This window comes from Coregonus lavaretus (assembly GCF_964263955.1).
Source record: "Coregonus lavaretus genome assembly, chromosome: 34".
NCBI lineage: Eukaryota > Metazoa > Chordata > Actinopteri > Salmoniformes > Salmonidae > Coregonus > Coregonus lavaretus.
The window spans coordinates 473,066-499,842 of NC_140021.1; the positions used below are offsets into that span (position 1 = coordinate 473,066).

At 46.9% G+C, this 26,777-nt stretch overlaps 1 protein-coding gene across 1 annotated transcript in view; it reads left to right on the plus strand.

Moving 5' to 3' along the window:
- LOC311109208 (nuclear receptor coactivator 2-like) overlaps positions 1 to 26,777 on the plus strand; it is a gene marked incomplete at its 3' end in the record, with an annotated part of 180,547 nt that overhangs the window by 124,000 nt on the left and 29,770 nt on the right. The window contains exons 6-11 of the mRNA XM_084152055.1: positions 3,712 to 4,479; positions 4,724 to 4,825; positions 5,524 to 5,664; positions 5,861 to 6,008; positions 7,151 to 8,597; positions 26,377 to 26,578. Coding sequence (XP_084008181.1) covers positions 3,712 to 4,479; positions 4,724 to 4,825; positions 5,524 to 5,664; positions 5,861 to 6,008; positions 7,151 to 8,597; positions 26,377 to 26,578 — 2,808 coding nt within the window. The remainder of the gene's footprint in view (positions 1 to 3,711; positions 4,480 to 4,723; positions 4,826 to 5,523; positions 5,665 to 5,860; positions 6,009 to 7,150; positions 8,598 to 26,376; positions 26,579 to 26,777) is intronic.

Genomic DNA, 26,777 nt, shown 5'->3' on the forward strand with positions numbered 1-26,777 from the left:
CCAGTTTTTGCCAGAGTCCATGCACCGATACTGCCTGGCGTCTTAGTGATGGAAGCGGGCAGAACGGGCCATGGCTCGGGTGGCTGGGGTCCCTGATTATCTTCTTGGCCTTCCTGCGACACCTGGTGTTGTAGGTGTCCTGGAGGGCTGGCAGTGTGCATCCAATGGTGCGTTCGGCTGAGCGTACCACCCTCTGTAGTGCCTTGCGGTCCTCGGCGGTGGAGTTGCCGTACCAGGCTGTGATGCAGCCCGACAGTATGCTCTCGATGGTGCTCCTGTAGAACAGTTTGAGGGCCCTCTGGGAAAAGGCTGGGGGAATACGGGGGGGACTGAGAGCGCACCCTTGTGGGGCCCCCGCATTAAGAATCAGTGTTGAGGAGGTAATGTTGCCTACCCTCACCACCAGGGGGCGGCCTGTCAGGAAGTCCAGGACCCAGTTACAGAGGGAGGTGTTCAGATCCAGGGCAGTGAGCTTCGTGGTGAGATTAGAGGGCACTAGGGTATTGAAGGCCGAGCTGTAGTCGATGAACAGAATCCTCACATATGCATTTCCGTTGTCCAGATGGGTGAGGGCAGTGTGCAGTGCAATGGCGATTGCATCGTCAGTAGATCTGTCAGGGCGGTAGGAGAATTGGAGAGGGTCGGAGAGGGAGGAGGTGATGTGGTCTTTGACTAGCCTCTCGAAGCACTTCATGGTGACGGGGGTGAGTGCTACTGGTCGGTAGTCATTCAGTTATGTTACTTTCCCTTTCTTGGACACTGGGATGATAGCCATGTGAGGGTTAACATTTGATTATCAAGTATTCCAAGTTGGGAGAGCAGAAGCTTGCAAGTTCCTGTAGTTACCCTTTAATTCAAGTGTGCACCTAGCAAAAGAGGCTGTTGTTTAGCAGAGTTTTTGTAGCGTGACGGTAGTGTTTGCAAAACAAATACCCACTGGATTGATGAAAATAATCATGATATCATTCTGCCAGGTAGGCATAGGCTACTTTGTAGTTAACATTTAATTGAGAAGGTTTTTGGGAAAGCCTTTCCATCTACCAGAAGACGGTTATCATTAGCATTAATCGCTAACGGCTACACAAAGTGGTCGTCGTGCGCACTGCACACACTCATTCCCATTGCCTCTTCAGATAGTTGCAGGAAATACGAATCCCAGATGCATTCTGTTCACGTCTTATAGGAAACATGGGCAAATTAATTAATTTAATACATTTAGTTGGTCAATAAATGGTTTTATATTGTTAAATTCCACTTTAATGCCTGGATTCTGTGAGGGTCTTAATGATCCGATTTGGACCAGAATGAGGCTCTCCCACTACCTGTTGTTCCTGCAGTGATGAGTCACCATCTTCATCGAATGTTTTCAGAATTTATCTGCAGATAATCGCAAAAAAAAAAAACTAGACCTACCAGTAGCCTATGCAAATGAAGGAGCCAATTGAACAGCTCTCTCACCGATGCGATTTGATAGGCTACACTGACTAGACGAGAGTCACTCACTTTGGCGTCGCTGTCTGGCAAGCCCCGACATCTTAGAAAAGGAAACCCAGGAAATCCTTTTTGTTTACTTGTCCCGATGCGATACCATGGACACACAACCACGTTGCATGATTTATGAACGGCAAAGTGATATAGCGGATCGACTTTATTCAGTCAGTTCGACCCCTTTTATAAACTAGTCAACACTTGCTGTTCAGTTGTCAATCAACGCACAGTGAATAGCCCACTGTGCGCCGCGACTCCGAGTGGCTGGCTATGTGAAACGCACAAGAAAATAAATGACTGTGTGAGAAAACAAAAATTAGGCTAAATCGTGGATTTAGACTCGTCGTTACCACTTACATTACATGGGACGTGGAAATTCACACGCATCTTGATCCCTCCCTCCTCCGTGTAAAGAATCTGTATATAATGAAGAGATGCTCATGTCTCCGCCCTAACAATGGGAGTCGTTGTCCCAAAGGTGGGAAGGCGGGCGACAAGCTTAGGTCCAAAAAAAAGGATGGAGGGATGAAAAGGAAGATGGATTGAAGCTTTCTCTCTCCCTCGTTCAGGGTCACTGAGAGTTCAACAGGCTGTGTGTTCTTAGCCCTGACTACTGAGAGTTCAACAGGCTGTGTGTTCTTAGCCCTGACTACTGAGAGTTCAACAGGCGGTGTGTTCTTAGCCCTGACTACTGAGAGTTCAACAGGCTGTGTGTTCTTAGCCCTGACTACTGAGAGTTCAACAGGCTGTGTGTTCTTAGCCCTGACTACTGAGAGTTCAACAGGCGGTGTGTTCTTAGCCCTGACTACAGACAGTTCAACAGGCTGTGTGTTCTTAGCCCTGACTACTGAGAGTTCAACAGGCTGTGTCGTTAGCCCTGACTACTGAGAGTTCAACAGGCTGTGTGTTCTTATCCCTGACTACTGAGAGTTCAACAGGCTGTGTGTTCTTAGCCCTGACTACTGAGAGTTCAACAGGCGGTGTGTTCTTAGCCCTGACTACTGAGAGTTCAACAGGCTGTGTGTTCTTAGCCCTGACTACTGAGAGTTCAACAGGCTGTGTGTTCTTAGCCCTGACTACTGAGAGTTCAAAAGGCTGTGTGTTCTTAGCCCTGACTACTGAGAGTTCAACAGGCTGTGTGTTCTTAGCCCTGACTACTGAGAGTTCAACAGGCTGTGTGTTCTTAGCCCTGACTACTGAGAGTTCAACAGGCGGTGTGTTCTTAGCCCTGACTACTGAGAGTTCAACAGGCTGTGTGTTCTTAGCCCTGACTACTGAGAGTTCAACAGGCTGTGTGTTCTTAGCCCTGACTACTGAGAGTTCAAAAGGCTGTGTGTTCTTAGCCCTGACTACTGAGAGTTCAACAGGCTGTGTGTTCTTAGCCCTGACTACTGAGAGTCCCATAGACACACACACCCCTCAAAGGTCCATCATGTCCCCTGCTACATCCTGTTATACTGTCATCATGTCCCCTGCAACCTCCTGTTATACTGTCATCATGTCCCCTGCAACCTCCTGTTATACTGTCATCATGTCCCCTGCTACATCCTGTTGTACTGTCATCATGTCCCCTGCAACCTCCTGTTATACTGTCATCATGTCCCCTGTTACATCATGTTGTACTGTCATCATGTCCCCTGCTACATCCTGTTGTACTGTCATAATGTCCCCTGCTACCTCCTGTTATACTGTCATCATGTCCCCTGCTACATCCTGTTGTACTGTCATCATGTCCCCTGCAACCTCCTGTTATACTGTCATCATGTCCCCTGTTACATCATGTTGTACTGTCATCATGTCCCCTGCTACATCCTGTTGTACTGTCATAATGTCCCCTGCTACCTCCTGTTATACTGTCATCATGTCCCCTGCTACATCCTGTTGTACTGTCATAATGTCCCCTGCTACCTCCTGTTATACTGTCATCATGTCCCCTGCTACATCCTGTTATACTGTCATCATGTCCCCTGCTACATCCTGTTATACTGTCATCATGTCCCCTGCTACCTCCTGTTATACTGTCATCATGTCCCCTGCTATCTCCTGTTATACTGTCATCATGTCCCCTGCTACATCCTGTTTTACTGTCATCATGTCCCCTGCTACATAATGTTGTACTGTCATCATGTCCCCTGCTACATCCTGTTGTACTGTCATCATGTCCCCTGTTACATCCTGTTATACCAAAGCTGTGTCCCAAATGGCACCCTGTTCCCTATGTAGAGAAGGAGTTCAGCCCTACGCCCCACCCTGATCCCTATGTAGTGAAGGAGCTCAGCCCTACGCCCCACCCTGATCCCTATGTAGTGAATGAGTTCAGCCCTACGCCCCACCCTGATCCCTATGTAGTGAAGGAGCTCAGCCCTACGCCCCACCCTGTTCCCTATGTAGTGAAGGAGCTCAGCCCTACGCCCCACCCTGTTCCCTATGTAGTGAAGGAGCTCGGCCCTACGCCCCATCCTGTTCCCTATGTAGTGAAGGAGCTCAGCCCTACGCCCCACCCTGTTCCCTATGTGGTGAAGGAGCTCAGCCCTACGCCCCACCCTGTTCCCTATGTAGTGAAGGAGCTCAGCCCTACGCCCCATCCTGTTCCCTATGTAGTGAAGGAGCTCAGCCCTACGCCCCACTCTGTTCCCTATGTAGTGAAGGAGCTCAGCCCTACGCCCCACCCTGTTCCCTATGTAGTGAAGGAGCTCAGCCCTACGCCCCACCCTGTTCCCTATGTAGTGAAGGAGCTCAGCCCTACGCCCCACCCTGTTCCCTATGTAGTGAAGGAGCTCGGCCCTACGCCCCACCCTGTTCCCTATGTAGTGAAGGAGCTCGGCCCTACGCCCCACCCTGTTCCCTATGTAGTGAAGGAGCTCAGCCCTACGCCCCACCCTGTTCCCTATGTAGTGAAGGAGCTCAGCCCTACGCCCCACCCTGTTCCCTATGTAGTGAAGGAGCTCAGCCCTACGCCCCACACTGATCCCTATGTAGTGAAGGAGCTCAGCCCTACGCCCCACACTCATTTACTACTAGATGAATAAGAACACGTACTGGAAATAAATCATGTTTCAATCTCTCTCTCTTCTTTCTCTGCCTCCCTGCTCCCCCCCCTCTCTCTCTCTCTCCCTTCCCTCTCTCTCCCTCTCTCCAATGCTCTCCCTCTCTCTCTCTCTCTCTCTCCCTCTCTCTCCCTCTCTCTCTCTCTCTCTCTCCCCCTCTCTCTCTCTTCCCCTCCCTCTCCTTCTAGACTTCCAGTCATGTCTGATCTGTGTGGCACGCAGGATGCCTGTGAAGGAGCGGCCAATTCTGCCCACGCACGAGAGCTTCACCACCCGCCAGGACCTGCAAGGTAACCAATCACAGCACTAAAATCATACCACCAGACCAGACATTAACCAATCACATCCACTGAATCATACCACCAGGCTGCCATTAACACAGCTAGAATAATGACCAATGCTGTCCACCAGACGGATCTTAACCAATCGGAAAACAATCTATAAATGACCAGACATACCCTAACCAATCACACAGCCAGACTGGAATGACCAGACAGATTGTAACCAATCACATTAGTCTTTAAATGAGGTTGCCAGTGACAAACGAACTTTTCTCAGGTTGTCACTGTCAAGAGAGAACCATGTTAGAGAGCTGTCTGTATGGCACCCCAAAAAACCCTTGTAAATACCCAACCAGTGTCCCAGGTGTAGTGCTGTCCTGGTACCAGTGCCTGCGTGTTGAGGTGATGCCTCTTTAGTCTGAGCTGTCACTCACCCTGCAGTCTCCCTGACAGCTCTTTAAACACACCACTGCTTCCGCCTGGATCCATTTATACTGCACACACTGACAGGGAGTATGACCGAGCAGCGTGTGTGAACGACAGAGAGGAGGTCTATGAGTGCGTGAAAAGAGATGGACAGTGGGGTGTGTGTGTGTGTGAGAATGTGTGCGCTTGGGTGCCATGTAAGCTCAATAACCGGACCTCATGCTTGTGAGCATTTGTGATCAGCAGCCTGGCTCTCTGAATCCGCTGTGTTTTGTCCGTAGGGAAGATCACGTCGTTAGACACCAGTCTTCTGAGAGCCTCTATGAAGCCTGGCTGGGAGGACCTGGTGAGGACAAGCATACAGAGGTTTCACCTACAGAACGACGGAGAGATGTCCTTCGCCAAGAGACACCAGCAAGAGGGTGAGACTACCTGTTGATCTCATGGATGGTCAGCCCTTGCATCCAAAGCTCCGTCCATGAATTTGAGTGGTTACAGTTCTCATCCCCGTCCCTCAGCTGCTTACCAAAAAAATGTGACTGGGTGACGGCTTTGTTGTTGTTTTGAATCCCAGATTGCCTCTTTAACTCTCCCTCCCCCCTGTGCGTCTCCCTCCAGTGTTGTATCACGGCCAGGCATTCAGCCCCATCTACAGGTTCACTCTGTCAGACGGGACCATCGTGTCGGCTCACACCAAGAGCAAGCTGGTCCGCTCCCCTGCCACCAACGAACCCCAGCTCTACATGTCGCTACACTTACTACAGAGGTACGTACTCTAAACCTAACCCTAACCCCTTAACCTAACCCCTATCCCCTGAACCTAACCCCTAACCCCTGAACTAACCCCTAACTCTAGTCCTAAACCCCTGAACCTAACCCCTAACCCTAACCCCTGAACCTAACCCCTATCCCCTGAACCTAACCCCTAACCCCTTAACCTAACCCCTAACCCCTGAACTAACCCCTAACTCTAGTCCTAAACCCCTGAACCTAACCCCTAACTCTAGTCCTAAACCCCTGAACCTAACCCCTAACCCCTTAACCTAACCCCTAACCCCTGAACTAACCCCTAACTCTAGTCCTAAACCCCTGAACCTAACCCCTAACCCCTTAACCTAACCCCTAACCCCTGAACTAACCCCTAACTCTAGTCCTAAACCCCTAAACCTAACCCGTAACCCAGAGAGTGGTTTACATTAGGGTTTGAGGGGATTTTTTTGTGACTGTCCCCCGCCTTGACGGCAAAGAGAGAACACGTTTTCAAGTAAATTCTGCTAATTGTGCCATGGGGGGGGGGGGGGGGTAGAGAACATGTATGCAGTTTTAAAGATAATTTCCTGCAATTCTACACATGATTAATGCAATGTTCATATGATATCTGAGTGAGAGTGACTAACAAAATCAATGGGGGCCCCTGGAGGTCAGGGCCCCTTGGCACATCCCCTGTGTGCCCGGTCAGTATTCAGCCATGATTACTACAAGTTTAGATAGCTGGCTAGACTAACCCACCAATATAAAAACTGTTAGCTGACAAAAGCTAATTGAGTGACTGTCACTGACTGACATAACATGAGAAAAACCGCTGATGTAGTTTATTCTACTATTCTAACTCAACAGTAAGTTGAGACCCCGACTGGGGGTTGTTTGGGTCGGGGGCCACGTTTTTTTGGAAATGGATCTGCGGGCCTACAAAAGGCGGAGCAAGTTGCCCATCCCTGCCCTATATAGTGCACTACTTTTGACCCAAAGCCCAATATGGTGCTGTTTGGGACACGGCCTGTGTGTGTTTGATGCGTCAATGTGTGTGGGAGGAGGATAAACGTTGTTGGCAGAAGAATCACAGTTTTGTGTAGTAGTTGTACTGTTCTACTGTTCTAACTGTGGCTATATCCTCTGTGTTATTCCCAGGGAGCAGTCAGTGTATGGTCTGGGACCGGGTCAGGACACGGGGCCCGGTGGACAGCAGCAGGAGACAGGGATCAGCCCCAACCCCTCCATAACCCCTCCAACCCAGGGGACCCTCTCTGGTCTGGGCCCCCAGGGACAGGACACCACGATCACCTCTAACAGCACGCTCTTTTCCCCTGCTCATGGAAGTCCAGGGTCCAGAGAACCAGGGCCGGGACACATGCAGGAATACCGCTACGGCTGCCCTCCCACTGGAGGATTACAGTGCAGCATGGGTATGAACCTCCCCATCCATCCTAACCAGCAAGGGGCCAATTGGAGGATGAGCAGCCCGTCTCGAAGCAGCCCTAGCCCAGCCGGAGGGCCCCATCCGGGGCAACAGATTTCTATGTTGTCCCCTAGTCACCGGGCAAGTCCAGGCATGGCAGGAAGCCCTCGCGTGGCCCCAAGCCTGCACTCACCCTCCCCTGTGGGGATGTGTGGGTCTGGAACAGGGGTTGGGGGTGGAGGTAGCGGTCCTGCGGCTAACAGTCATGCTAACAGCTACAGCAGTAGTTCTCTGTCGGCCCTGCAGGCTCTGAGTGAGTGTCACGGGGTCAGACACGGCGGGGATGGGCAAACACACCCTCACGGCGCCGGGGGAAAGCAGCATCCGCACACACACACCCTGGGATCACCGGACAGGAAGATGATGGGATTACCCGCTGGGGTCGCCGTGGGATCAGGGGTCAACCCTCACATGATGTCGAAGCTTGGCGGCGGTAATGGCGTTAGAGTGGAGGCTCACGGAGAGCAGGAATATGGTCAGGGTGGACAGTATGACCAGAGACAGATGGACAGACATACGGACGGGAACGGTAGCAGCGGTAACCACGCTGACATCAAGGAGGAGAGGGGCGGCCTCGACGACGGCCCCGACGCACAGAGCCGTGGTCTACACTGTGACAACAAGGGCCACACCAAACTTCTCCAGCTCCTCACCACCAAGTCCCAACCCGTCGACACCCCCTTGTCCCCCAACGGAGGAGGGGACCCCAGGGACCCCTCGTCAGGGCTGGGGGGCCCTCACGGTCCAGGAGTCCCAGGGGGCCACGCCACCTCCCTAAAGGATAAACACAAGATACTCCACAGGCTGCTCCAGAACAGCACCTCTCCTGTCGACCTGGCCAAGCTCACTGCTGAGGCCACGGGCAAGGAGCTGGGGGAGCACCCTGGGGGTGGTAACGGACATACAGGAGGGGGTACGGACGGGAACCTCACCCCCAAACAGGAGCCCCTGAGCCCCAAGAAGAAGGACAACGCCCTGCTGAGGTATCTTCTGGATAAAGAGGAAAGGCAGGCGAAGATGGAGGGAGTAGGAGGGGAGGTGAAGACTGAGGGGGGGGTGAAACACACCCTTCATGTGAAGACGGAGAAACAGGATGCAGGATACGACCGCGCTGAACAGGTGGGTGGCTGGAAATTTCTTACAGCTTTTGATGACATCATGTGACACTTTTATATTAAGACCTTTTCTTAACTTATCTTATGTTAACTTATCTTTTTAACTACAGAACGTAGAAACATATGTAGACTCTGGTATGGTGCTGGAGATGATGAATATGAGGTTAATTGATGGTTGACGGTGATTGGAAATGCCTGAGTGGTGGTTAAATAAATAGATAGAGATCTATGGAGGTGCTTAACAGGTGTGTACTGGCCCGCAAGTCACCAAACTGAAGAAAACAGACTAAAACAGGTCGGGACTACCTGTCCTGAACCTGTCCAATCAGAAACGCTAGTTTTTGTTTTCGGTTTCAAAACATTTTGCTACAGTGCGCTCTAATGAATATGCCCCCACTTCTCGCTGAACACGGCTCTGTTTATAGTAACCTGCTTTCCTATTGGTCAGCACAGCTTCCTGCCATGTGCTCCAGTTGCTCTTGTTCTGGGTTCCTCCCTACATCGCCACATCCAGGGAGGGTAGTACAACAGAGAAAGTGAACAGTCCTGCTGTCCATAGATTTTGGGTGGTACCTAGTATGGAGAGAGGGAGAGAGGGTTGGTGAGAGAGATGGAGACAGACAGACAGAATAGATTGAGAAAGAAGCAGAGGGGGAGAGAGAAGGAGTTTGAGTGAGCTCTGGTGAAACCGCAAATATTACCAGCTGGTAGAGGAAGCGGATGGATCAGGTCTGTAGTTTTATAAAGGTGGGGTTCTGTAGCCTGCCTGCCCTCTTCGGTTGCGTCTCAAATAGCACCCTATTCCCTATATTTTGCACTACTTTTTATCAGAGCCCTGTGGGATCAGAGCAGTCAGAGCAGGAGACAAGCTTGTATACTGCAGCAAGTACTGGGAACAGCAGGAGACAAGCCTGTATACTGCAGCAAGTACTGGGAACAGCAGGAGACAAGCCTGTATAATGTGGCAAGTACTGGGAACAGCAGGAGACAAGCCTGTATACTGCAGCAAGTACTGGGAACAGCAGGAGACAAGCCTGTATACTGCAGCAAGTACTGGGAACAACAGGAGACAAGCCTGTATACTGCAGCAAGAGCTGGGAACATCAGGATACAAGCCTGTATAATGCAGCAAGAACTGGGAACAGCAGGAGACAAGCGTGTATACTGCAGCAAGTACTGGGAACAGCAGGAGACAAGCCTGTATACTGCAAGAAGTACTGGGAACAACAGGAGACATGCCTGTATAATGTGGCAAGAACTGGGAACAACTCACTTGCTCTCTTTTTCATCTGCTTTCTTTATCTCGCTGTGCTCTCGGCCTCTTTTATTCTCTTGTTCTCTTTACTATCTTTATTTCTCTCGCTGTGCTCTCGGCCTCTTTTATTCTCTTGTTCTCTCTCTCTGTCTGTGGCGTAGTTCCCTGGAAACGGCCCTTCGTTCCCGTGCAGACGGTGGGGGGTGGTATCGAATGTGAGAGGCGGAGGTGGAAGAAGAGCTGTGTGTGTGTGTGTGTGTGTGTGTGTGTGTGTGTGTGTGTGTGTGTGTGTGTGTGTGTGTCCATGTAGGAGTGCCTGCTTGCAGAGGGGAATGAGAAGCGAAGGTGAAGGAGGCAGGTGATTAGACAGATTGTGTCCAGTCTCAGCAGGCAGAGGAAAAATGATGAGCCATATGCTGCCTACTGCATGTCCCCCTGCTACCATGGAGGGGAGGGGAGGGAGGGAGGAGGGATGGGAGGTGAGGAATGGGAGGAGAGGGAGGGATGAGGAGGTAGAGGAGGAGGAGGGGGAAGAGAGGAGGGTGTGGGAGAAGGCAAGGGAAGAGAGAGTGAAAGAGAGTCCACAGCAAAGATGTTTTAGAATCAAGCTGACCCACTTTCACCAGGCAGGCAGGGACTTGTTTTGGTCCAGAATGAGGATAAACACAGGAAGTAGAATGCGCTCAAAATGAGGATTCCGCAGAGTGGAGTAGTAGAGGATCTTCTTCTTCCTCCAACATCTTTGTCCGGTCCATGTAGAATGCAAGTGGTGCATCTTCCCTGCTGTAGTCTCTTTGTGAAATTGGAGAAGGCTAGTGCAGCTCACAACATAAAGGTTGAACACCACTATTGTCCTCTGGGCTGTGAAGACACACTAGTCAAAGGAACTGAACAGTCACAGTGTCATTTTCTTTAGCTGTACAGTCGTGGTCAAACGTTTTGAGAATGACACAAATACTAATTTTCACAAAGTCTGCTGCCTCAGTTTTGATGATGGCAATTTGCATATACTCCAGAATGTCATGAAGAGTGATCAGATGAATTGCAATTAATTGCAAAGTCCCTCTTTGCCATGAAAATGAACTTAATTTAAAAAAAAACAACATTTCCACTGCATTTCAGCCCTGCCACAAAAGGACCAGCTGCAATCATTACATTTTACATTTTAGTAATTTAGCAGACGCTCTTATCCAGAGTGACTTACAGTTAGTGAGTGCATACATTTTTTTTTTTATACTGGCCCCCCGTGGGAATCGAACCCACAACCCTGGTGTTGCAAGCGCCATGCTCTACCAACTGAGCTACACAGGGCATACATTTGACTAACTTTTTGGAAAGATGGCACCCTATGACGGTGCCACGTTGAAATTCACTGAGCTCTTCAGTAAGACAATTCTACTGCCAATGTTTGTCTATGGAGATTGCATGGCTGTGTGCTCGATTTTATACACCTGTCAGCAACGGGTGTGGCTGAAACAGCAGAATCCACTAATTTGAAGGGGTGTCCACATACTGTTGTATATATATATAGTGTATATTTTATGGTCAAACAAATTAAGGATTTGTAAAAATTCATTCAGCCTCATTTACTCTAACACACAACAATAAATAAAAAATGAACTAGAAACTACTAAGAATATTTTTTTTAAAGATACCTGTTCAGTGCATCTTGGAATCTGATTGGTTTTGTCCAAGGCAAAACTAACTTCTGAGGTGTAAAGAAAACGCTCTATATTTATCTAAAGAAAAAGACAACTGAATAGGTGCTTTCACTTGCTTGATGTAGGTACTGTAGCTTACCTCTGTCTTGTAGAACTCTGTACAGTATGTTTTTTTCCTGTTTTTATCTTCCACTACTCATTTTCTTCAATCTATCAAATAATATAAACATACATAGAAGCATACTATACTTCTGAACACAAAAGCAGGTGAATGCATTGCTTCACTAAGTGGAGGGGGGTTACGTCAGTTGTATCAATCATCAATCATGTCAGTGATTCTCTCGTTAACACAGGTGAGAGTGTTGACGAGGACAAGGCTGGAGATCACTCTGTCATGCTGATTGAGTTAGAATAACAGACTGGAAGCTTTAAAAGGAGGGTGGTGCTTGAAATCATTGTTCTTCCTCTGTGAACCATGGTTACCTGCAAGGAAACACGTGCCGTCATCATTGCTTTGCACAAAAAGGGCTTCACGGGCAAGGATATTGCTGCTAGTAAAATTGCACCGAAATCAAACATTTATCGGATCATCAAGAACTTCAAGGAGAGAGGTTCAATTTGTAAGTCGTTCTGGATAAGAGCGTCTGCTAAATGACGTGAATGTAAATGTAAATGTTGTGAAAAGGTGTCAGGGCACCCAAGAAAGTCCAGCAAGCGCCAGGACCGTCTCCTAAAGTTGATTCAGCTGCGGGATCGGGGCACCACCAGTGCAGAGGTTGCTCAGGAATGGCAGCAGGCAGGTGTGAGTGCATCTGCACACACAGTGAGGCGAAGACTTTTGGAGGATGGCCTGGTGTCAAGAAGGGCAGCAAAGAAGCCACTTCTCTCCAGGAAAAACATCAGGGACAGACTGATATTCTGCAAAAGGTACAGGGATTGGACTGCTGAGGACTGGGGTAAAGTCATTTTCTCTGATGAATCCCCTTTCTGATTGTTTGGGGCATCCGGAAAACACCTTGTCCGGAGAAGACAAGGTGAGCGCTAGCATCAGTCCTGTGTCATGTCAACAGTAAAGCATCCTGAGACCATTCATGTGTGGGGTTGCTTCTCAGCCAAGGGAGTGGGCTCACAATTTTGCCTAAGAACACAGCCATGAATAAAGAATGGTACCAACACATCCTCCGAGAGCAACTTCTCCCAACCATCCAAGAACAGTTTGGTGACGATCAATGCCTTTTCCAGCATGATGGAGCACCTTGCCATAAGGCAAAAGTGATAACTAAGTGGCTCGGGGAACAAAACATCGAAATGATGGGTCCATGGCCAGGAAACTCCCCAGACCTTAATCCCATTGAGAACTTGTGGTCGATCCTCAAGAGGCGGGTGGACAAACAAAAACCCACAAATTCTGACAAACTCCAAGCATTGATTATGCAAGAATGGGCTGCCATCAGTCAGGATGTGGCCCAGAAGTTAATTGACAGCATGCCAGGGTGGATTGCAGAGGTCTTGAAAAAAAAGGGTAAACACTGCAAATATTGACTCTTTGCATAAACTTAATGTAATTGTCAATAAAAGCCTTTGACACTTATGGAATGCTTGTAATTATACTTCAGTATACCATAGTAACATCTGACAAAAATATCTCATAACACTGAAGCAGCGAACTTTGTGAAGACCAATACTTGTGTCATTCTCAAAACTTTTGACCACGACTATAGTCTCCCTTGAAAATTTAACATTCAAAATGTAAAATCTCAATGTTGAAATTAGATGCAATATACACATGGTATGATGGAGAATATTGGAATGTCAAAACAGAATATTGGAATGTTGTTGAATCTTGAGGAGCAAACCAGCTGAAAGAGAAGGTAGGGTGTATGGTGTAATGTAGTACAGTGGATCTACCCTAAAAAGCAGGGCTGGCATGATACCAGTATTCACGATACCAGTATTCACGATACCAGTATTCACCATAATTGTTAGTATCGTGGCAAGGAAAAACAAAACACGTACTTAACTTCTTTAGGAAAACAGCCCTGATGTTGGAAACAAACATCGTAATGATGTTGTCATCCAGAGTCACATGTATTTATTTTCCAAGCTACAGCACACAATATTTTACATCCAGCAGGTTTTTAAAGGACCAAAGAGTTTGGTCTGCTTCGCGTTTTCATTTTTGCCATGTAACAAATATTTGCAATACTGGTATCATCCCGGCCCTACTAAAAAGCCAGAAGGAAGGGTGTAGGGTGTAATGTAATACATCCAATGTGTTCTCTCTCCCACCTATCTATCCCTTTACCTTTTAATTACCACAGTAAAAAGAGAGGTGGAAATTCCTGCTTTCACAATTGGATCACGATTAAAGCGATATTAAAGTAGTGTTGGGTTAGTGGCAATTTAATGGCGGGAAAAAAAAAAACCTTGAACTAAAAGATGTTTCTTTGTCAGTGGATTTATGGCGTCTTGTTCATTACATAGGGGGTGCTTGCAATCTATGAAGAGTAATTAAACGGCCCAGTTAACAACAAACGTTATAGAACGTTCCCTCAAGAGTCTCCTTAGGTCATTACCTAAGGTTATCATAGGAATGTTCCCGTGATGTGCGAGGACTGTTTCCAAGAGAACGTTCCCTTAATGTCAAACGTGGTTGCCATGTTCTCAGAATATAAGAAATTAATGTTCTAGACACGTTTCATGGGAATGTTGCAAGAATATTCCTGTGTCCAGTTTTCTAAGGGTTAGGAGAACATTCCATCACCGTCCCACCAAACTTACACAGAACACGGTTGCCATGTTCTCAGAATATAAGATATTAATGTTCTAGACACGTTTCATGGACGTTTCTCTCCCTCTATCCTCTTCCTCTCTCTCTTTCTGTTTTTCTCTCCCCCTCTTTGTTCACAAGCATTTCGCTACACCCGCAATAACATCTGCTAAATATGTATATGCGACTAATAAATTCAATTTGAGTTGAGGGCTGAATTATTGATGAACGCAGAGCTAAATGAGAAATCAGAGAGGAGGGGAACTTGAGTAGTGGACTGGCTGAAGATCAGAGAGGAGGGGGACTACAGTAGTGGACTGGCTGAAGATCAGAGAGGAGGGGGACTACAGTAGTGGACTGGCTGAAGATCAGAGAGGAGGGGGACTACAGTAGTGGACTGGCTGAAGATCAGAGAGGAGGGGGACTACAGTAGTGGACTGGCTGAAGATCAGAGAGGAGGGGGACTACAGTAGTGGACTGGCTGAAGATCAGAGAGGAGGGGGACTACAGTAGTGGACTGGCTGAAGATCAGAGAGGAGGGGGACTACAGTAGTGGACTGGCTGAAGATCAGAGAGGAGGGGGACTACAGTAGTGGACTGGCTGAAGATCAGAGAGGAGGGGGACTACAGTAGTGGACTGGCTGAAGATCAGAGAGGAGGGGGACTACAGTAGTGGACTGGCTGAAGATCAGAGAGGAGGGGGACTACAGTAGTGGACTGGCTGAAGATCAGAGAGGAGGGGGACTACAGTAGTGGACTGGCTGAAGATCAGAGAGGAGGGGGACTACAGTAGTGGACTGGCTGAAGATCAGAGAGGAGGGGGACTACAGTAGTGGACTGGCTGAAGATCAGAGAGGAGGGGGACTACAGTAGTGGACTGGCTGAAGATCAGAGAGGAGGGGGACTACAGTAGTGGACTGGCTGAAGATCAGAGAGGAGGGGGACTACAGTAGTGGACTGGCTGAAGATCAGAGAGGAGGGGGACTACAGTAGTGGACTGGCTGAAGATCAGAGAGGAGGGGGACTACAGTAGTGGACTGGCTGAAGATCAGAGAGGAGGGGGACTACAGTAGTGGACTGGCTGAAGATCAGAGAGGAGGGGGACTACAGTAGTGGACTGGCTGAAGATCAGAGAGGAGGGGGACTACAGTAGTGGACTGGCTGAAGATCAGAGAGGAGGGGGACTACAGTAGTGGACTGGCTGAAGATCAGAGAGGAGGGGGACTACAGTAGTGGACTGGCTGAAGATCAGAGAGGAGGGGGACTACAGTAGTGGACTGGCTGAAGATCAGAGAGGAGGGGGACTACAGTAGTGGACTGGCTGAAGATCAGAGAGGAGGGGGACTACAGTAGTGGACTGGCTGAAGATCAGAGAGGAGGGGGACTACAGTAGTGGACTGGCTGAAGATCAGAGAGGAGGGGGACTACAGTAGTGGACTGGCTGAAGATCAGCTTTTCCTCCCCTCTCCATGTGAGACAGGATAGAGTTTGTCCAGCTAATCGACATATTTTCACGTCTCCTGGAATCCGAAGCTGGGCATTAGCCAGGGACAAAGGGGTGCACTGTGGGAAAGAAGACTTAATCAGCGTCCACTACTGATGACCTCACTACTGCCACCTGCTGTCACTGTTCTTATCATCTGAAGAGAGATACATTTCTTATATACGGCCAAGTAAATTTGTTCTGAATAGTGGGATAGGAGAAGTTAACCAATGTATTGTTGGCAGCTGGTCAAATGAGTAACCTGATTTGTGATATCTAGCCATCTAGAAGAGAAATGAATAGGCCTAGTCTGGGAAATGTAGGGGCTTCAGAGCAGCACAGAGAAGTTGAGGAACCACTGATCTGATGTTGGCCTGTTTTTCTCAGAAGGAAGGGATGGGCACTGCTTGTTCTGTTTACTTTCTCTCTCTTCTCTCTCCCTCTCTCTATCTCTCTATCTCTGTGTCTCTATCTCTGTGTCTGTCTCTGTCTCTTCTCTCTCTCTCTCTCTCTCTCTCTCTCTCTCTCTCTCCCTAGCGCTCTCTCTCTCTCTCTCTCTGTCTCTCTCTCTCTCTCTCTCTCTCTCTCTCTCTCTCTCTCTCTCTCTCTCTCTCTCTCTCTCTCTCTCTCTCTGTCTCTCTCTCTCTGTCTCTCTCTCACTCTTGCTCTCTCTCTCGGTTCCCCATTTCTAGTCGGATAGTCAGATATGTTCTGTCTGGGAGGATTGGTGTTGTTGTTGTCAATGACTTACAGTTTGTGGAAGAAAAGCATTCATGTTAGATTTAGGTGTGCATCACAAATGGCACCCTATTCCCTATATAGTGCACTATTTTAGACCAGAGAATGGAACCCTATTCCCTATATAGAGCGCTAGTGCCTTCTGAGACGCTTAGATAAACAGATGACCAACCCAGAGAGAAAGTTTACAGTGAACTCATCTAACCGATGGAGTCTTCCAATGCTTCATGTTAATGTTCTCAGCATGCATATTTAAGCAGGGTAATATGTTAAAGTAATAGTATGTTTCTATTTAAGGATGTTGTGCACTCCAGTGCTGCCGTAATGCATTTTTAGTTCAAACAGGGCTAAGAACACGCTTGCATGTACACACACACACACACACACACACACACACACTCACACACACGTGTGCACACACCACACACACACAGAGACAGGCTGCCTGGGAGTCAGGATGTAAACAGAGAGGGTAGGAGAGGGTAGGAGAGGGTAGGAGAGGGTAGAAAGTAGTGATTGGGTTTCTGAGAGGAGGATAGTGGGGAGGGGATAGCATGATGGATAAGGAAAGGACAGGGGTGTAGAGGAGGAGAATATCAAATGGAGAAGAGAGCCATGTAGAGAGGGAGGAGGAGAGGAGAGAAAAAGGGGGATGATCAGAGCGCTGTAGAGAGGGAGGATGACATCATCCTCTCTTCCTGACATATCCTGTCTGCCAGCACCGCTCACTCACTTCCTGTGTGTGTGTGTGTGTATGTGTGTGTGTGTCTGTGTGTGTGTGTGTGTGTGTGTAGCATTGCCAGGGCAACACCACCTCTCTATGCATGTGATCAGTGAAGGGCTTTTCGCTCCTTTTACTGTGGGCCAGTCCCTTCTCCTTTCACTGTGGGCCAGTCCCTTCTCCTTTCACTGTGGTCCCCTCTCCTTCCAGTCCTGTCCAGTAACTATCTCCCCTGTACTTCCAGTCCTGTCCAGTAACTATCTCCCCTGTACTTCCAGTCCTGTCCTGTAACTATCTCCCCTCTCCTTCCAGTCCTGTCCAGTTACGATCTCCCCTGTACTTCCAATCTTGTCCAGTTACGATCTCCCCTGTACTTCCAGTCCTGTCCTGTAACTATCTCCCCTGTACTTCCAGTCCTGTCCTGTAACTATCTCCCCTGTACTTCCAGTCCTGTCCAGTAACTATCTCCACTGTACTTCCAGTCTTGTCCAGTTACGATCTCCCCTCTCCTTCCAGTCCTGTCCAGTAACTATCTCCCCTGTACTTCCAGTCTTGTCCAGTTACGATCTCCCCTGTACTTCCAGTCCTGTCCAGTTACGATCTCCCCTGTACTTCATGTCCTGTAACTATCTCCCCTGTACTTCCAGTCTTGTCCAGTAACTATCTCCCCTGTACTTCCAGTCTTGTCCAGTTACGATCTCCCCTGTACTTCCAGTCCTGTCCTGTAACTATCTCCCCTGTACTTCCAGTCTTGTCCAGTTACGATCTCCCCTCTCCTTCCAGTCCTGTCCAGTAACTATCTCCCCTGTACTTCCAGTCCTGTCCAGTAATTATCTCCCCTGTACTTCCAGTCTTGTCCAGTTACGATCTCCCCTGTACTTCCAGTCTTGTCCAGTAACTATCTCCACTGTACTTCCAGTCTTGTCCAGTAACTATCTCCCCTGTACTTCCAGTCATGTCCTGTAACTATCTCCCCTGTACTTCCAGTCCTGTCCAGTTACGATCTCCCCTCTCCTTCTAGTCCTGTCCAGTAACTATCTCCCCTGTACTTCCAGTCCTGTCCAGTAACTATCTCCCCTGTACTTCCAGTCTTGTCCAGTTACGATCTCCCCTCTCCTTCCAGTCCTGTCCAGTAATTATCTCCCCTGTACTTCCAGTCCTGTCCAGTAACTATCTCCCCTGTACTTCCAGTCTTGTCCAGTTACGATCTCCCCTGTACTTCCAGTCCTGTCCAGTTACGATCTCCCCTGTACTTCCTGTCCTGTAACTATCTCCCCTGTACTTCCAGTCCTGTCCAGTAACTATCTCCCCTGTACTTCCAGTCCTGTCCTGTAACTATCTCCCCTGTACTTCCAGTCCTGTCCTGTAACTATCTCCCCTGTACTTCCAGTCCTGTCCAGTAATTATCTCCCCTGTACTTCCAGTCTTGTCCAGTTACGATCTCCCCTGTACTTCCAGTCTTGTCCAGTTACGATCTCCCCTCTCCTTCCAGTCCTGTCCAGTAACTATCTCCCCTGTACTTCCAGTCCTGTCCAGTAATTATCTCCCCTGTACTTCCAGTCTTGTCCAGTTACGATCTCCCCTGTACTTCCAGTCTTGTCCAGTTACGATCTCCCCTGTACTTCCAGTCCTGTCCAGTAACTATCTCCCCTGTACTTCCAGTCTTGTCCTGTAACTATCTCCCCTGTACTTCCAGTCCTGTCCTGTAACTATCTCCCCTGTACTTCCAGTCCTGTCCTGTAACTATCTCCCCTGTACTTCCAGTCCTGTCCAGTAACTATCTCCACTGTACTTCCAGTCTTGTCCAGTAACTATCTCCCCTGTACTTCCAGTCCTGTCCTGTAACTATCTCCCCTGTACTTCCAGTCTTGTCCAGTAACTATCTCCCCTGTACTTCCAGTCCTGTCCAGTTACGATCTCCCCTGTACTTCCAGTCCTGTCCAGTTACGATCTCCCCTGTACTTCCAGTCCTGTCCAGTTACGATCTCCCCTCTACTTCCAGTCCTGTCCAGTAACTATCTCAAACATCACTCATTCCTACTTTACTATGCGTATAAACATTGTTGGTTTTCAGAAGTGGAGAAAAAGAGAGAGAGGGAAGAGATGGAGAGAGAGAGAGAGAGGGAAGAGATGGGGAGAGAGAGAGAGAGAGAGAGAGAGAGAGAGAGGGGAAACCAAGAGGGGTGAGGGGGAGAGAGAATTTCTAAAGCTGCTGGTGGTGAATGTTGCTCTCTGAGGAGAGCTGTAACAGAGCTGTCTAGTGTGCTGCCACCTGCTGGTAGTTCTCAGACACTACAACCTATTTACTCTCAGTCCCTTAGGTCTCTCCTCGCCCTACAGCAGTAGGTAGAGTCACCTAAGTCAATGTTTAAAAAGCCTTTGCTGTGTGTGTATATGTATATATATATATATATATATATATATATATATATATATATATATATATTAATACCAGTCAGAAGTTTGGACACACCTTTTTTTTTCTTCTTTTTTTTAAACTATTTTCTACATTGTAGAATAATAGTGAAGACATCAACACTATGAAATAACACATATGGAATCATGTAGTAACCAAAAAAGTGTTAAACAAATCAAAATATATTTTATATTTGAGATTCTTCAAAGTAGCCACCCTTTCCCTTGATGACAGCTTTGCACACTCTTGGCATTCTCTCAACCAGCATGATTATTACACAGGTGCACCTTGTGCTGAGGACAATAAATGGCAACTCTAAAATGTGCAGTTTTGTCACACAACACAATGCCACAGATGTCTCAAGTTTTAAAAACGTGTTATTATGGGGTGATGTGTGTAGATTGATGTGGATGTGTGTTTTTATGTGGATGTGTGTTTTGATGTGGAAGTGGATGTGTGTTTTGATGTGGAATTGGATGTGTGTTCTGATGTGGAAGTGGATGTGTGAAGTGGATGTGTGTTTTGATGTGGAAGTGGATGTGGGTTTTGATGTGGATGTGTGTTTTGATGTGGAAGTGGATGTGTGTTTTGATGTGGAAGTGGATGTGGGTTTTGATGTGGAAGTGGATGTGTGTTTTGATGTGGAAGTGGATGTGTGTTTTGATGTGAAAGTGTGTTTTGCTCTCTACCTACAGTAGACTACCCTCACTGTTATTCCTCTGGTCCTCTGTAGCTCAATTGGTAGAGCATGGCGCTTGTAACGCCAGGGTAGTGGGTTCGATCCTCGGGACCACCCATACGTAAAAATGTATGCACACATGACTGTAAGTCGCTTTGGATAAAAGCGTCTGCTAAATGGCATATTATTATTATTATTATTATTATTATTATTATTATTAGTATTATTATTTCTGCTGTGTGTGGAGAGAGACTGGGTGGAATGAGTTCAAAGCTAGGTGGGAAGTGCAGGCTGGTAGTAGTTGAATGAGTTCAAAGCTATGAATGAAGGGTAATGTAGTCTTATGTTGATCTGCCCTAGACAACAGTATTACACAGTAACCAGTAAGAGGTTCAATTGGCACAAAACATAAAGTCCAGACTTCCCATTCAATATTTTCTGATATTATGAATCATTCATATCATCTAGGTAAAACATGTCAAACATTTTAGCTTGAATATACCACGCACACGCACACGCACGCGCACGCACGCGCACGCGCACGCGCACGCGCACACGCACTCACACTCACACTCACACGCACACGCACACGCACACGCACACGCACACGCACACGCACACGCACACGCACACACACACACACACACACACACACACACACACTCACACTCACACTCACACACACACACACACACACACACACACACACACACACACACACACACTCACACTCACACTCACACTCACACTCACACACACACACACACACACACACACACACACACTACCACTGTGTTCTCATAGCTGTGTCTCTATATGTCCTGTGCCAGCTTGGCTGAGTGAAATGCCCTATTTATTTTTTTACGTATACCGTCTTGTGTCTAATGGGCCTGAATGTGCTTTAAACATCATCATAATATCCATTCAGGAGAAAGAAAGGGGCCGCGCTCGCTCGCCCTCCAATGTGAAGCCTGCTGGCTGGCCTAGATAGAATGACAGTGGTGCATTTTCAGGCCTGTAGTACAGTTTTGGCCTATTGCTTACACACTTTTTGGAGAATTTGGCTCATTATGTCAAAACTCAACACACAAGCCAATCAGACATAGCACTTGGAGATTAACAACTCACTTATATGCCAAAATGAAGTTCGATAAAATAATGTATGTGCTAACTGTAAGTCGCTCTGGATAAGAGCGTCTGCTAAATGACAAAAATGTAAAAATGTAAAAAAAAAAAAAAAAATGAAATTCTTGCACCAAAACCATACACACAAGCAACATTTGAATGACTCTTTCATATCAGCAGCAACACACTGATGGGTTTTATATAAAACACTGCAGTCTCTGAGTTTCTATTTTTATTGTCATTTTATTGTCATTGTCTTCTGTAAAACTCAAAAGTAGAATTTCTGCAGTAATCAAACAGTATTTACAAAAAAGTTTTTACAACAAAAAAAAACATTCTTAACATCAAATTTAGCAACAAAACAAAAGTAAAAAAAATAAAAAAATAACTGGATAAATTGCTATTGGGGGAAAAAACATATACTTGTTTTGTGTGTGTGTACGTGTGTGTGTGCGTGTGCGTGTGTGTGGTGGGGGGCGGGGGGGCTTATGGATCACGCCTTCTGTTCGGATCTGGCCACAAGACCTCGTCAACATCACAGGCGATGTCCTCGCAGGCTAGGCATCGGGGAAAATATCGCCTTGTGTGCCGAATCCACCCTTGGATTGATCCCACCTCAATGTCTCCACATGCCTCTTTCATTGCTTGCAGAAGAGTCATGCGGGCATGTGGTTGCCGATCATATACTTTACACCGCCACGCTGAAAAGAATTCCCCGATTGCATTTAGAAAGGGGCTGTAAGGGGGCAGGTATAAAACTGTGAAATGATTATGGTTGTTGAACCAATCTCGGACCAGAGCAGCCCGGTGGAAACTAACATTATCCCAGATGACAACAAACCTGGGCTCCTGTGGTCTGTCCTGCACAAACTGCATGTAGTGCATCTAGAAATGCAATGATCTGTCCTGTATTGTAGGGACCTAGAGTGGCATGATGATGCAGGACTCCTTGGACACTAATTGCAGCACCCAAGGTGATATTTCCCCCACGCTGCCCAGGGACATTTACAACAGCCCTTTGTCCAACTACGTTACGGCCCCCGACGCCTGGTTTTGGCCAGATTGAAGCCTGCCTCATCCACGTAGATGAACTCATGCGGCAGTTCGGCGGCATCAAACTCCAGAACTGTCTGTAACAGAAAATATTGAATAGTGTTACTGAAAACACATATAGTAACTACAATGTCTATATTTTCACACAAGTAGGGTCTGGGTTGGGTGAGTATAGACAAAAACTACAAGCTACAGGCAGGGCAGGTGGCAGCATTAACCCACATTCCCACATCACAATATATAGTATGTAAAGTAAAGTGACACATACAGTGGGGGGGGGAAAGTATTTAGTCAGCCACCAATTGTGCAAGTTCTCCCACTTAAAAAGATGAGAGAGGCCTGTAATTTTCATCGTAGGTACACGTCAACTATGACAGACAAAATGAGGGGAAAAAAATCCAGAAAATCACATTGTAGGATTTTTAATGAATTTATTTGCAAATTATATGGTGTACCTGCACATAATCATGGCGCAGATCCTTGACCCTGACACTGTTCCTCTCAAATGGCACCGTGTACAGCTGCTTCATTCTGAAGTTATGTTTCTGTAGGATGCCACTTAGTGTAGAAATGCTGACCCTGTTGATATTGTTGAATTCATTTCCATTTGCAATTATGCGTTGTTGCAACTCACAAAGTCGGATTTGCATTATTTTCTCGCACCATTTCAATGATGGCAAGCTCTTGTTGTTGAGTGAAGAGCCGTTTCCCTTCCACCTTGAGGAGGTCGTCCAACCATTTTGTAGAAAATGCCACCACAAGATGTCATTGGTTAGGTTATTTTTCACATACTGTACTTTCAAACTGTACACAGTACTGCAACATCACAATGGTATTCCTTTACATATACAGTACTTCACAGCACTACCCATTTTTGTATAGTATAGTTAGTACAGTAATACTGTAATATGATACAGAATCATGTCACACATACAGTAGGTACAGTCTGGAGTAGAAACTTGAAGATGTACCTGTTCTCCAGTCGGAATGTCCTTATTATCGATGCTACTGTGTAGCGACTGAGGTCAGGGTGGACTCTTTGCCCAGCCTCCCTCATGGACAGGCCATGATTTATCACATGGTCCACCAGAGTAGCCCTGATGTCATCTGATATACGTCTCCGCACTGGTCCTCGTCCTCTTCCACGTCCTCTTCCACGTCCTCTTCCTCGTCCGACTCCTCTCTCTCTCTTTGTCCTCCTCTTACTCTGACTCTCATTGCCTCCATGCTTGCAAAGTTCTGAAAAAATGGCTTACCTGAGGCCTATTTGTAGTGCTAAGGCTCAGACTGATTGGTGTTCTGTTTTCTGTGTAAATGTTTTCAGGTGTGTATGTAAGTGCATACAATTGCCAGATGAGTTTTTGCATTTTGAACAGAGTGTTTTCCCAATGATAACAGGTGATTTCGTTTTTTGAACAAAGTGTCTAATGTAAGAAAACGTGTGTAGTGTTTCGCAATAAGTGTGTTACAGAATTGCAAACAAAGTGCAAAGTTGACATTGTGTTTAAGCTATGGTTACACTGTGTTTAAGGTATGGTTACACTGTGTTTAAGCTATGGTTACACTGTGTTTAAGGTATGGTTACACTGTGTTTAAGGTATGGGTACACTGTGTTTAAGCTATGGTTACACTGTGTTTAAGGTATGGTTACACTGTGTTTAAGGTATGGTTACACTGTGTTTAAGGTATGGTTACACTGTGTTTAAGCTATGGTTACACTGTGTTTAAGGTATGGGTACACTGTGTTTAAGCTATGGTTACACTGTGTTTACGTTATGCTACAAGGAGTTTAGGTATTGAGGCTTTGGTCTAAGCATTCGGTTTTAGTGTGTAAGCAATGGGCAAAAACTGTAAGAATGTATTAACATGTTGCTTTAAAGATGAAACAGGGATTTCTGCTGGATTCCTTTAATTAGCCTGCTGTGATGCGTCTTCTAGCACTCCTCCCTCTCTCTCCCTCTGCTGGATTCCTTTAATGGAAACATTTGTGTTGTTGTGATACTATGTGATGTTCAAATTCGTGTGTGTGTGAGAATGAATGAATGAATGAATTAATTAATTAATTAATTAATTAATTAATTAATTAATTAATTAATGGTCCTGTGTCGGCTCATTTGGTAGAGCATGTCACTTGCAACGCCAGGCTTGTGGGTTCGATTCCCACGGGGGACCAGTACCAACAAATATTCAAATGATGCACTCACTACTGTAAGTCTCTCTGGATAAGAGTGTCTGCTAAATGACTCACTACTGTAGTGGCTCTGGATAAGAGAGTCTGCTAAATGACTCACTACTGTAGTCTCTCTGGATAAGATAGTCTGCTAAATGACTCACTACTGTAGTGGCTCTGGATAAGAGAGTCTGCTAAATGACTCACTACTGTAGTCTCTCTGGATAAGATAGTCTGCTAAATGACTCACTACTGTAGTGGCTCTGGATAAGAGAGTCTGCTAAATGACTCACTACTGTAAGTCTCTCTGGATAAGAGTGTCTGCTAAATGACTCACTACTGTAGTCTCTCTGGATAAGAGCGTCTGCTAAATGACTCACTACTGTAGTCTCTCTGGATAAGATAGTCTGCTAAATGACTCACTACTGTAGTCTCTCTGGATAAGAGAGTCTGCTAAATGACTCACTACTGTAGTCTCTCTGGATAAGAGCGTCTGCTAAATGACTCACTACTGTAGTCTCTCTGGATAAGAGCGTCTGCTAAATGACTCACTACTGTAGTGGCTCTGGATAAGATAGTCTGCTAAATGACTCACTACTGTAGTGGCTCTGGATAAGAGAGTCTGCTAAATGACTCACTACTGTAGTCTCTCTGGATAAGATAGTCTGCTAAATGACTCACTACTGTAGTGGCTCTGGATAAGAGAGTCTGCTAAATGACTCACTACTGTAAGTCTCTCTGGATAAGAGTGTCTGCTAAATGACTCACTACTGTAGTGGCTCTGGATAAGAGCATCTGCTAAATGACTCACTACTGTAGTCTCTCTGGATAAGAGCGTCTGCTAAATGACTCACTACTGTAGTGGCTCTGGATAAGAGCGTCTGCTAAATGACTCACTACTGTAGTCTCTCTGGATAAGAGCGTCTGCTAAATGACTCACTACTGTAGTCTCTCTGGATAAGAGCGTCTGCTAAATGACTCACTACTGTAGTGGCTCTGGATAAGAGTGTCTGCTAAATGACTCACTACTGTAGTGGCTCTGGATAAGAGCGTCTGCTAAATGACTCACTACTGTAGTGGCTCTGGATAAGAGAGTCTGCTAAATGACTCACTACTGTAGTCTCTCTGGATAAGAGCGTCTGCTAAATGACTCACTACTGTAGTCTCTCTGGATAAGAGAGTCTGCTAAATGACTCACTACTGTAGTCTCTCTGGATAAGAGAGTCTGCTAAATGACTCACTACTGTAGTCTCTCTGGATAAGAGCGTCTGCTAAATGACTCACTACTGTAGTGGCTCTGGATAAGAGTGTCTGCTAAATGACTCACTACTGTAGTGGCTCTGGATAAGAGCGTCTGCTAAATGACTCACTACTGTAGTGGCTCTGGATAAGAGAGTCTGCTAAATGACTCACTACTGTAGTCTCTCTGGATAAGAGCGTCTGCTAAATGACTCACTACTGTAGTCTCTCTGGATAAGAGAGTCTGCTAAATGACTCACTACTGTAGTCTCTCTGGATAAGAGAGTCTGCTAAATGACTCACTGCTGTAGTCTCTCTGGATAAGAGCGTCTGCTAAATGACTCACTACTGTAGTCTCTCTGGATAAGAGTGTCTGCTAAATGACTCACTACTGTAGTCTCTCTGGATAAGAGAGTCTGCTAAATGAGTCAAATGTCGTCTTCTTCTAACCGTCCTCCCTGTCTCTCCTCTAGTCATCAGAGCTGGATGACATCCTAGATGAGCTGCAGTGTGTCCAGCCCCAGCTGTTCTGTGAGCCGCGGCCCGTCTCCCTACCCTCCTCCCTGGACAAACAGACCATCATCAACGACATATTGCACATCACCCAGGAAACCAGCCCTGGCAACCCCAACGCCATGGCAACACAGCAGCAACAGCCAGGCATGGGTCCAGGCAGTGAGTGGCTCACACACACATCGGAGACACACACACACACACACACAAAGGGAGACGCACGCACACATTACAGATACACACATGTAAACATGCACACACACACACACACACATACAATGCACGCGCCCACAAACACACATCAGACAGGCACATACAAAGACATTACATAACACGGACCCTTACAAAACACACAGACAGA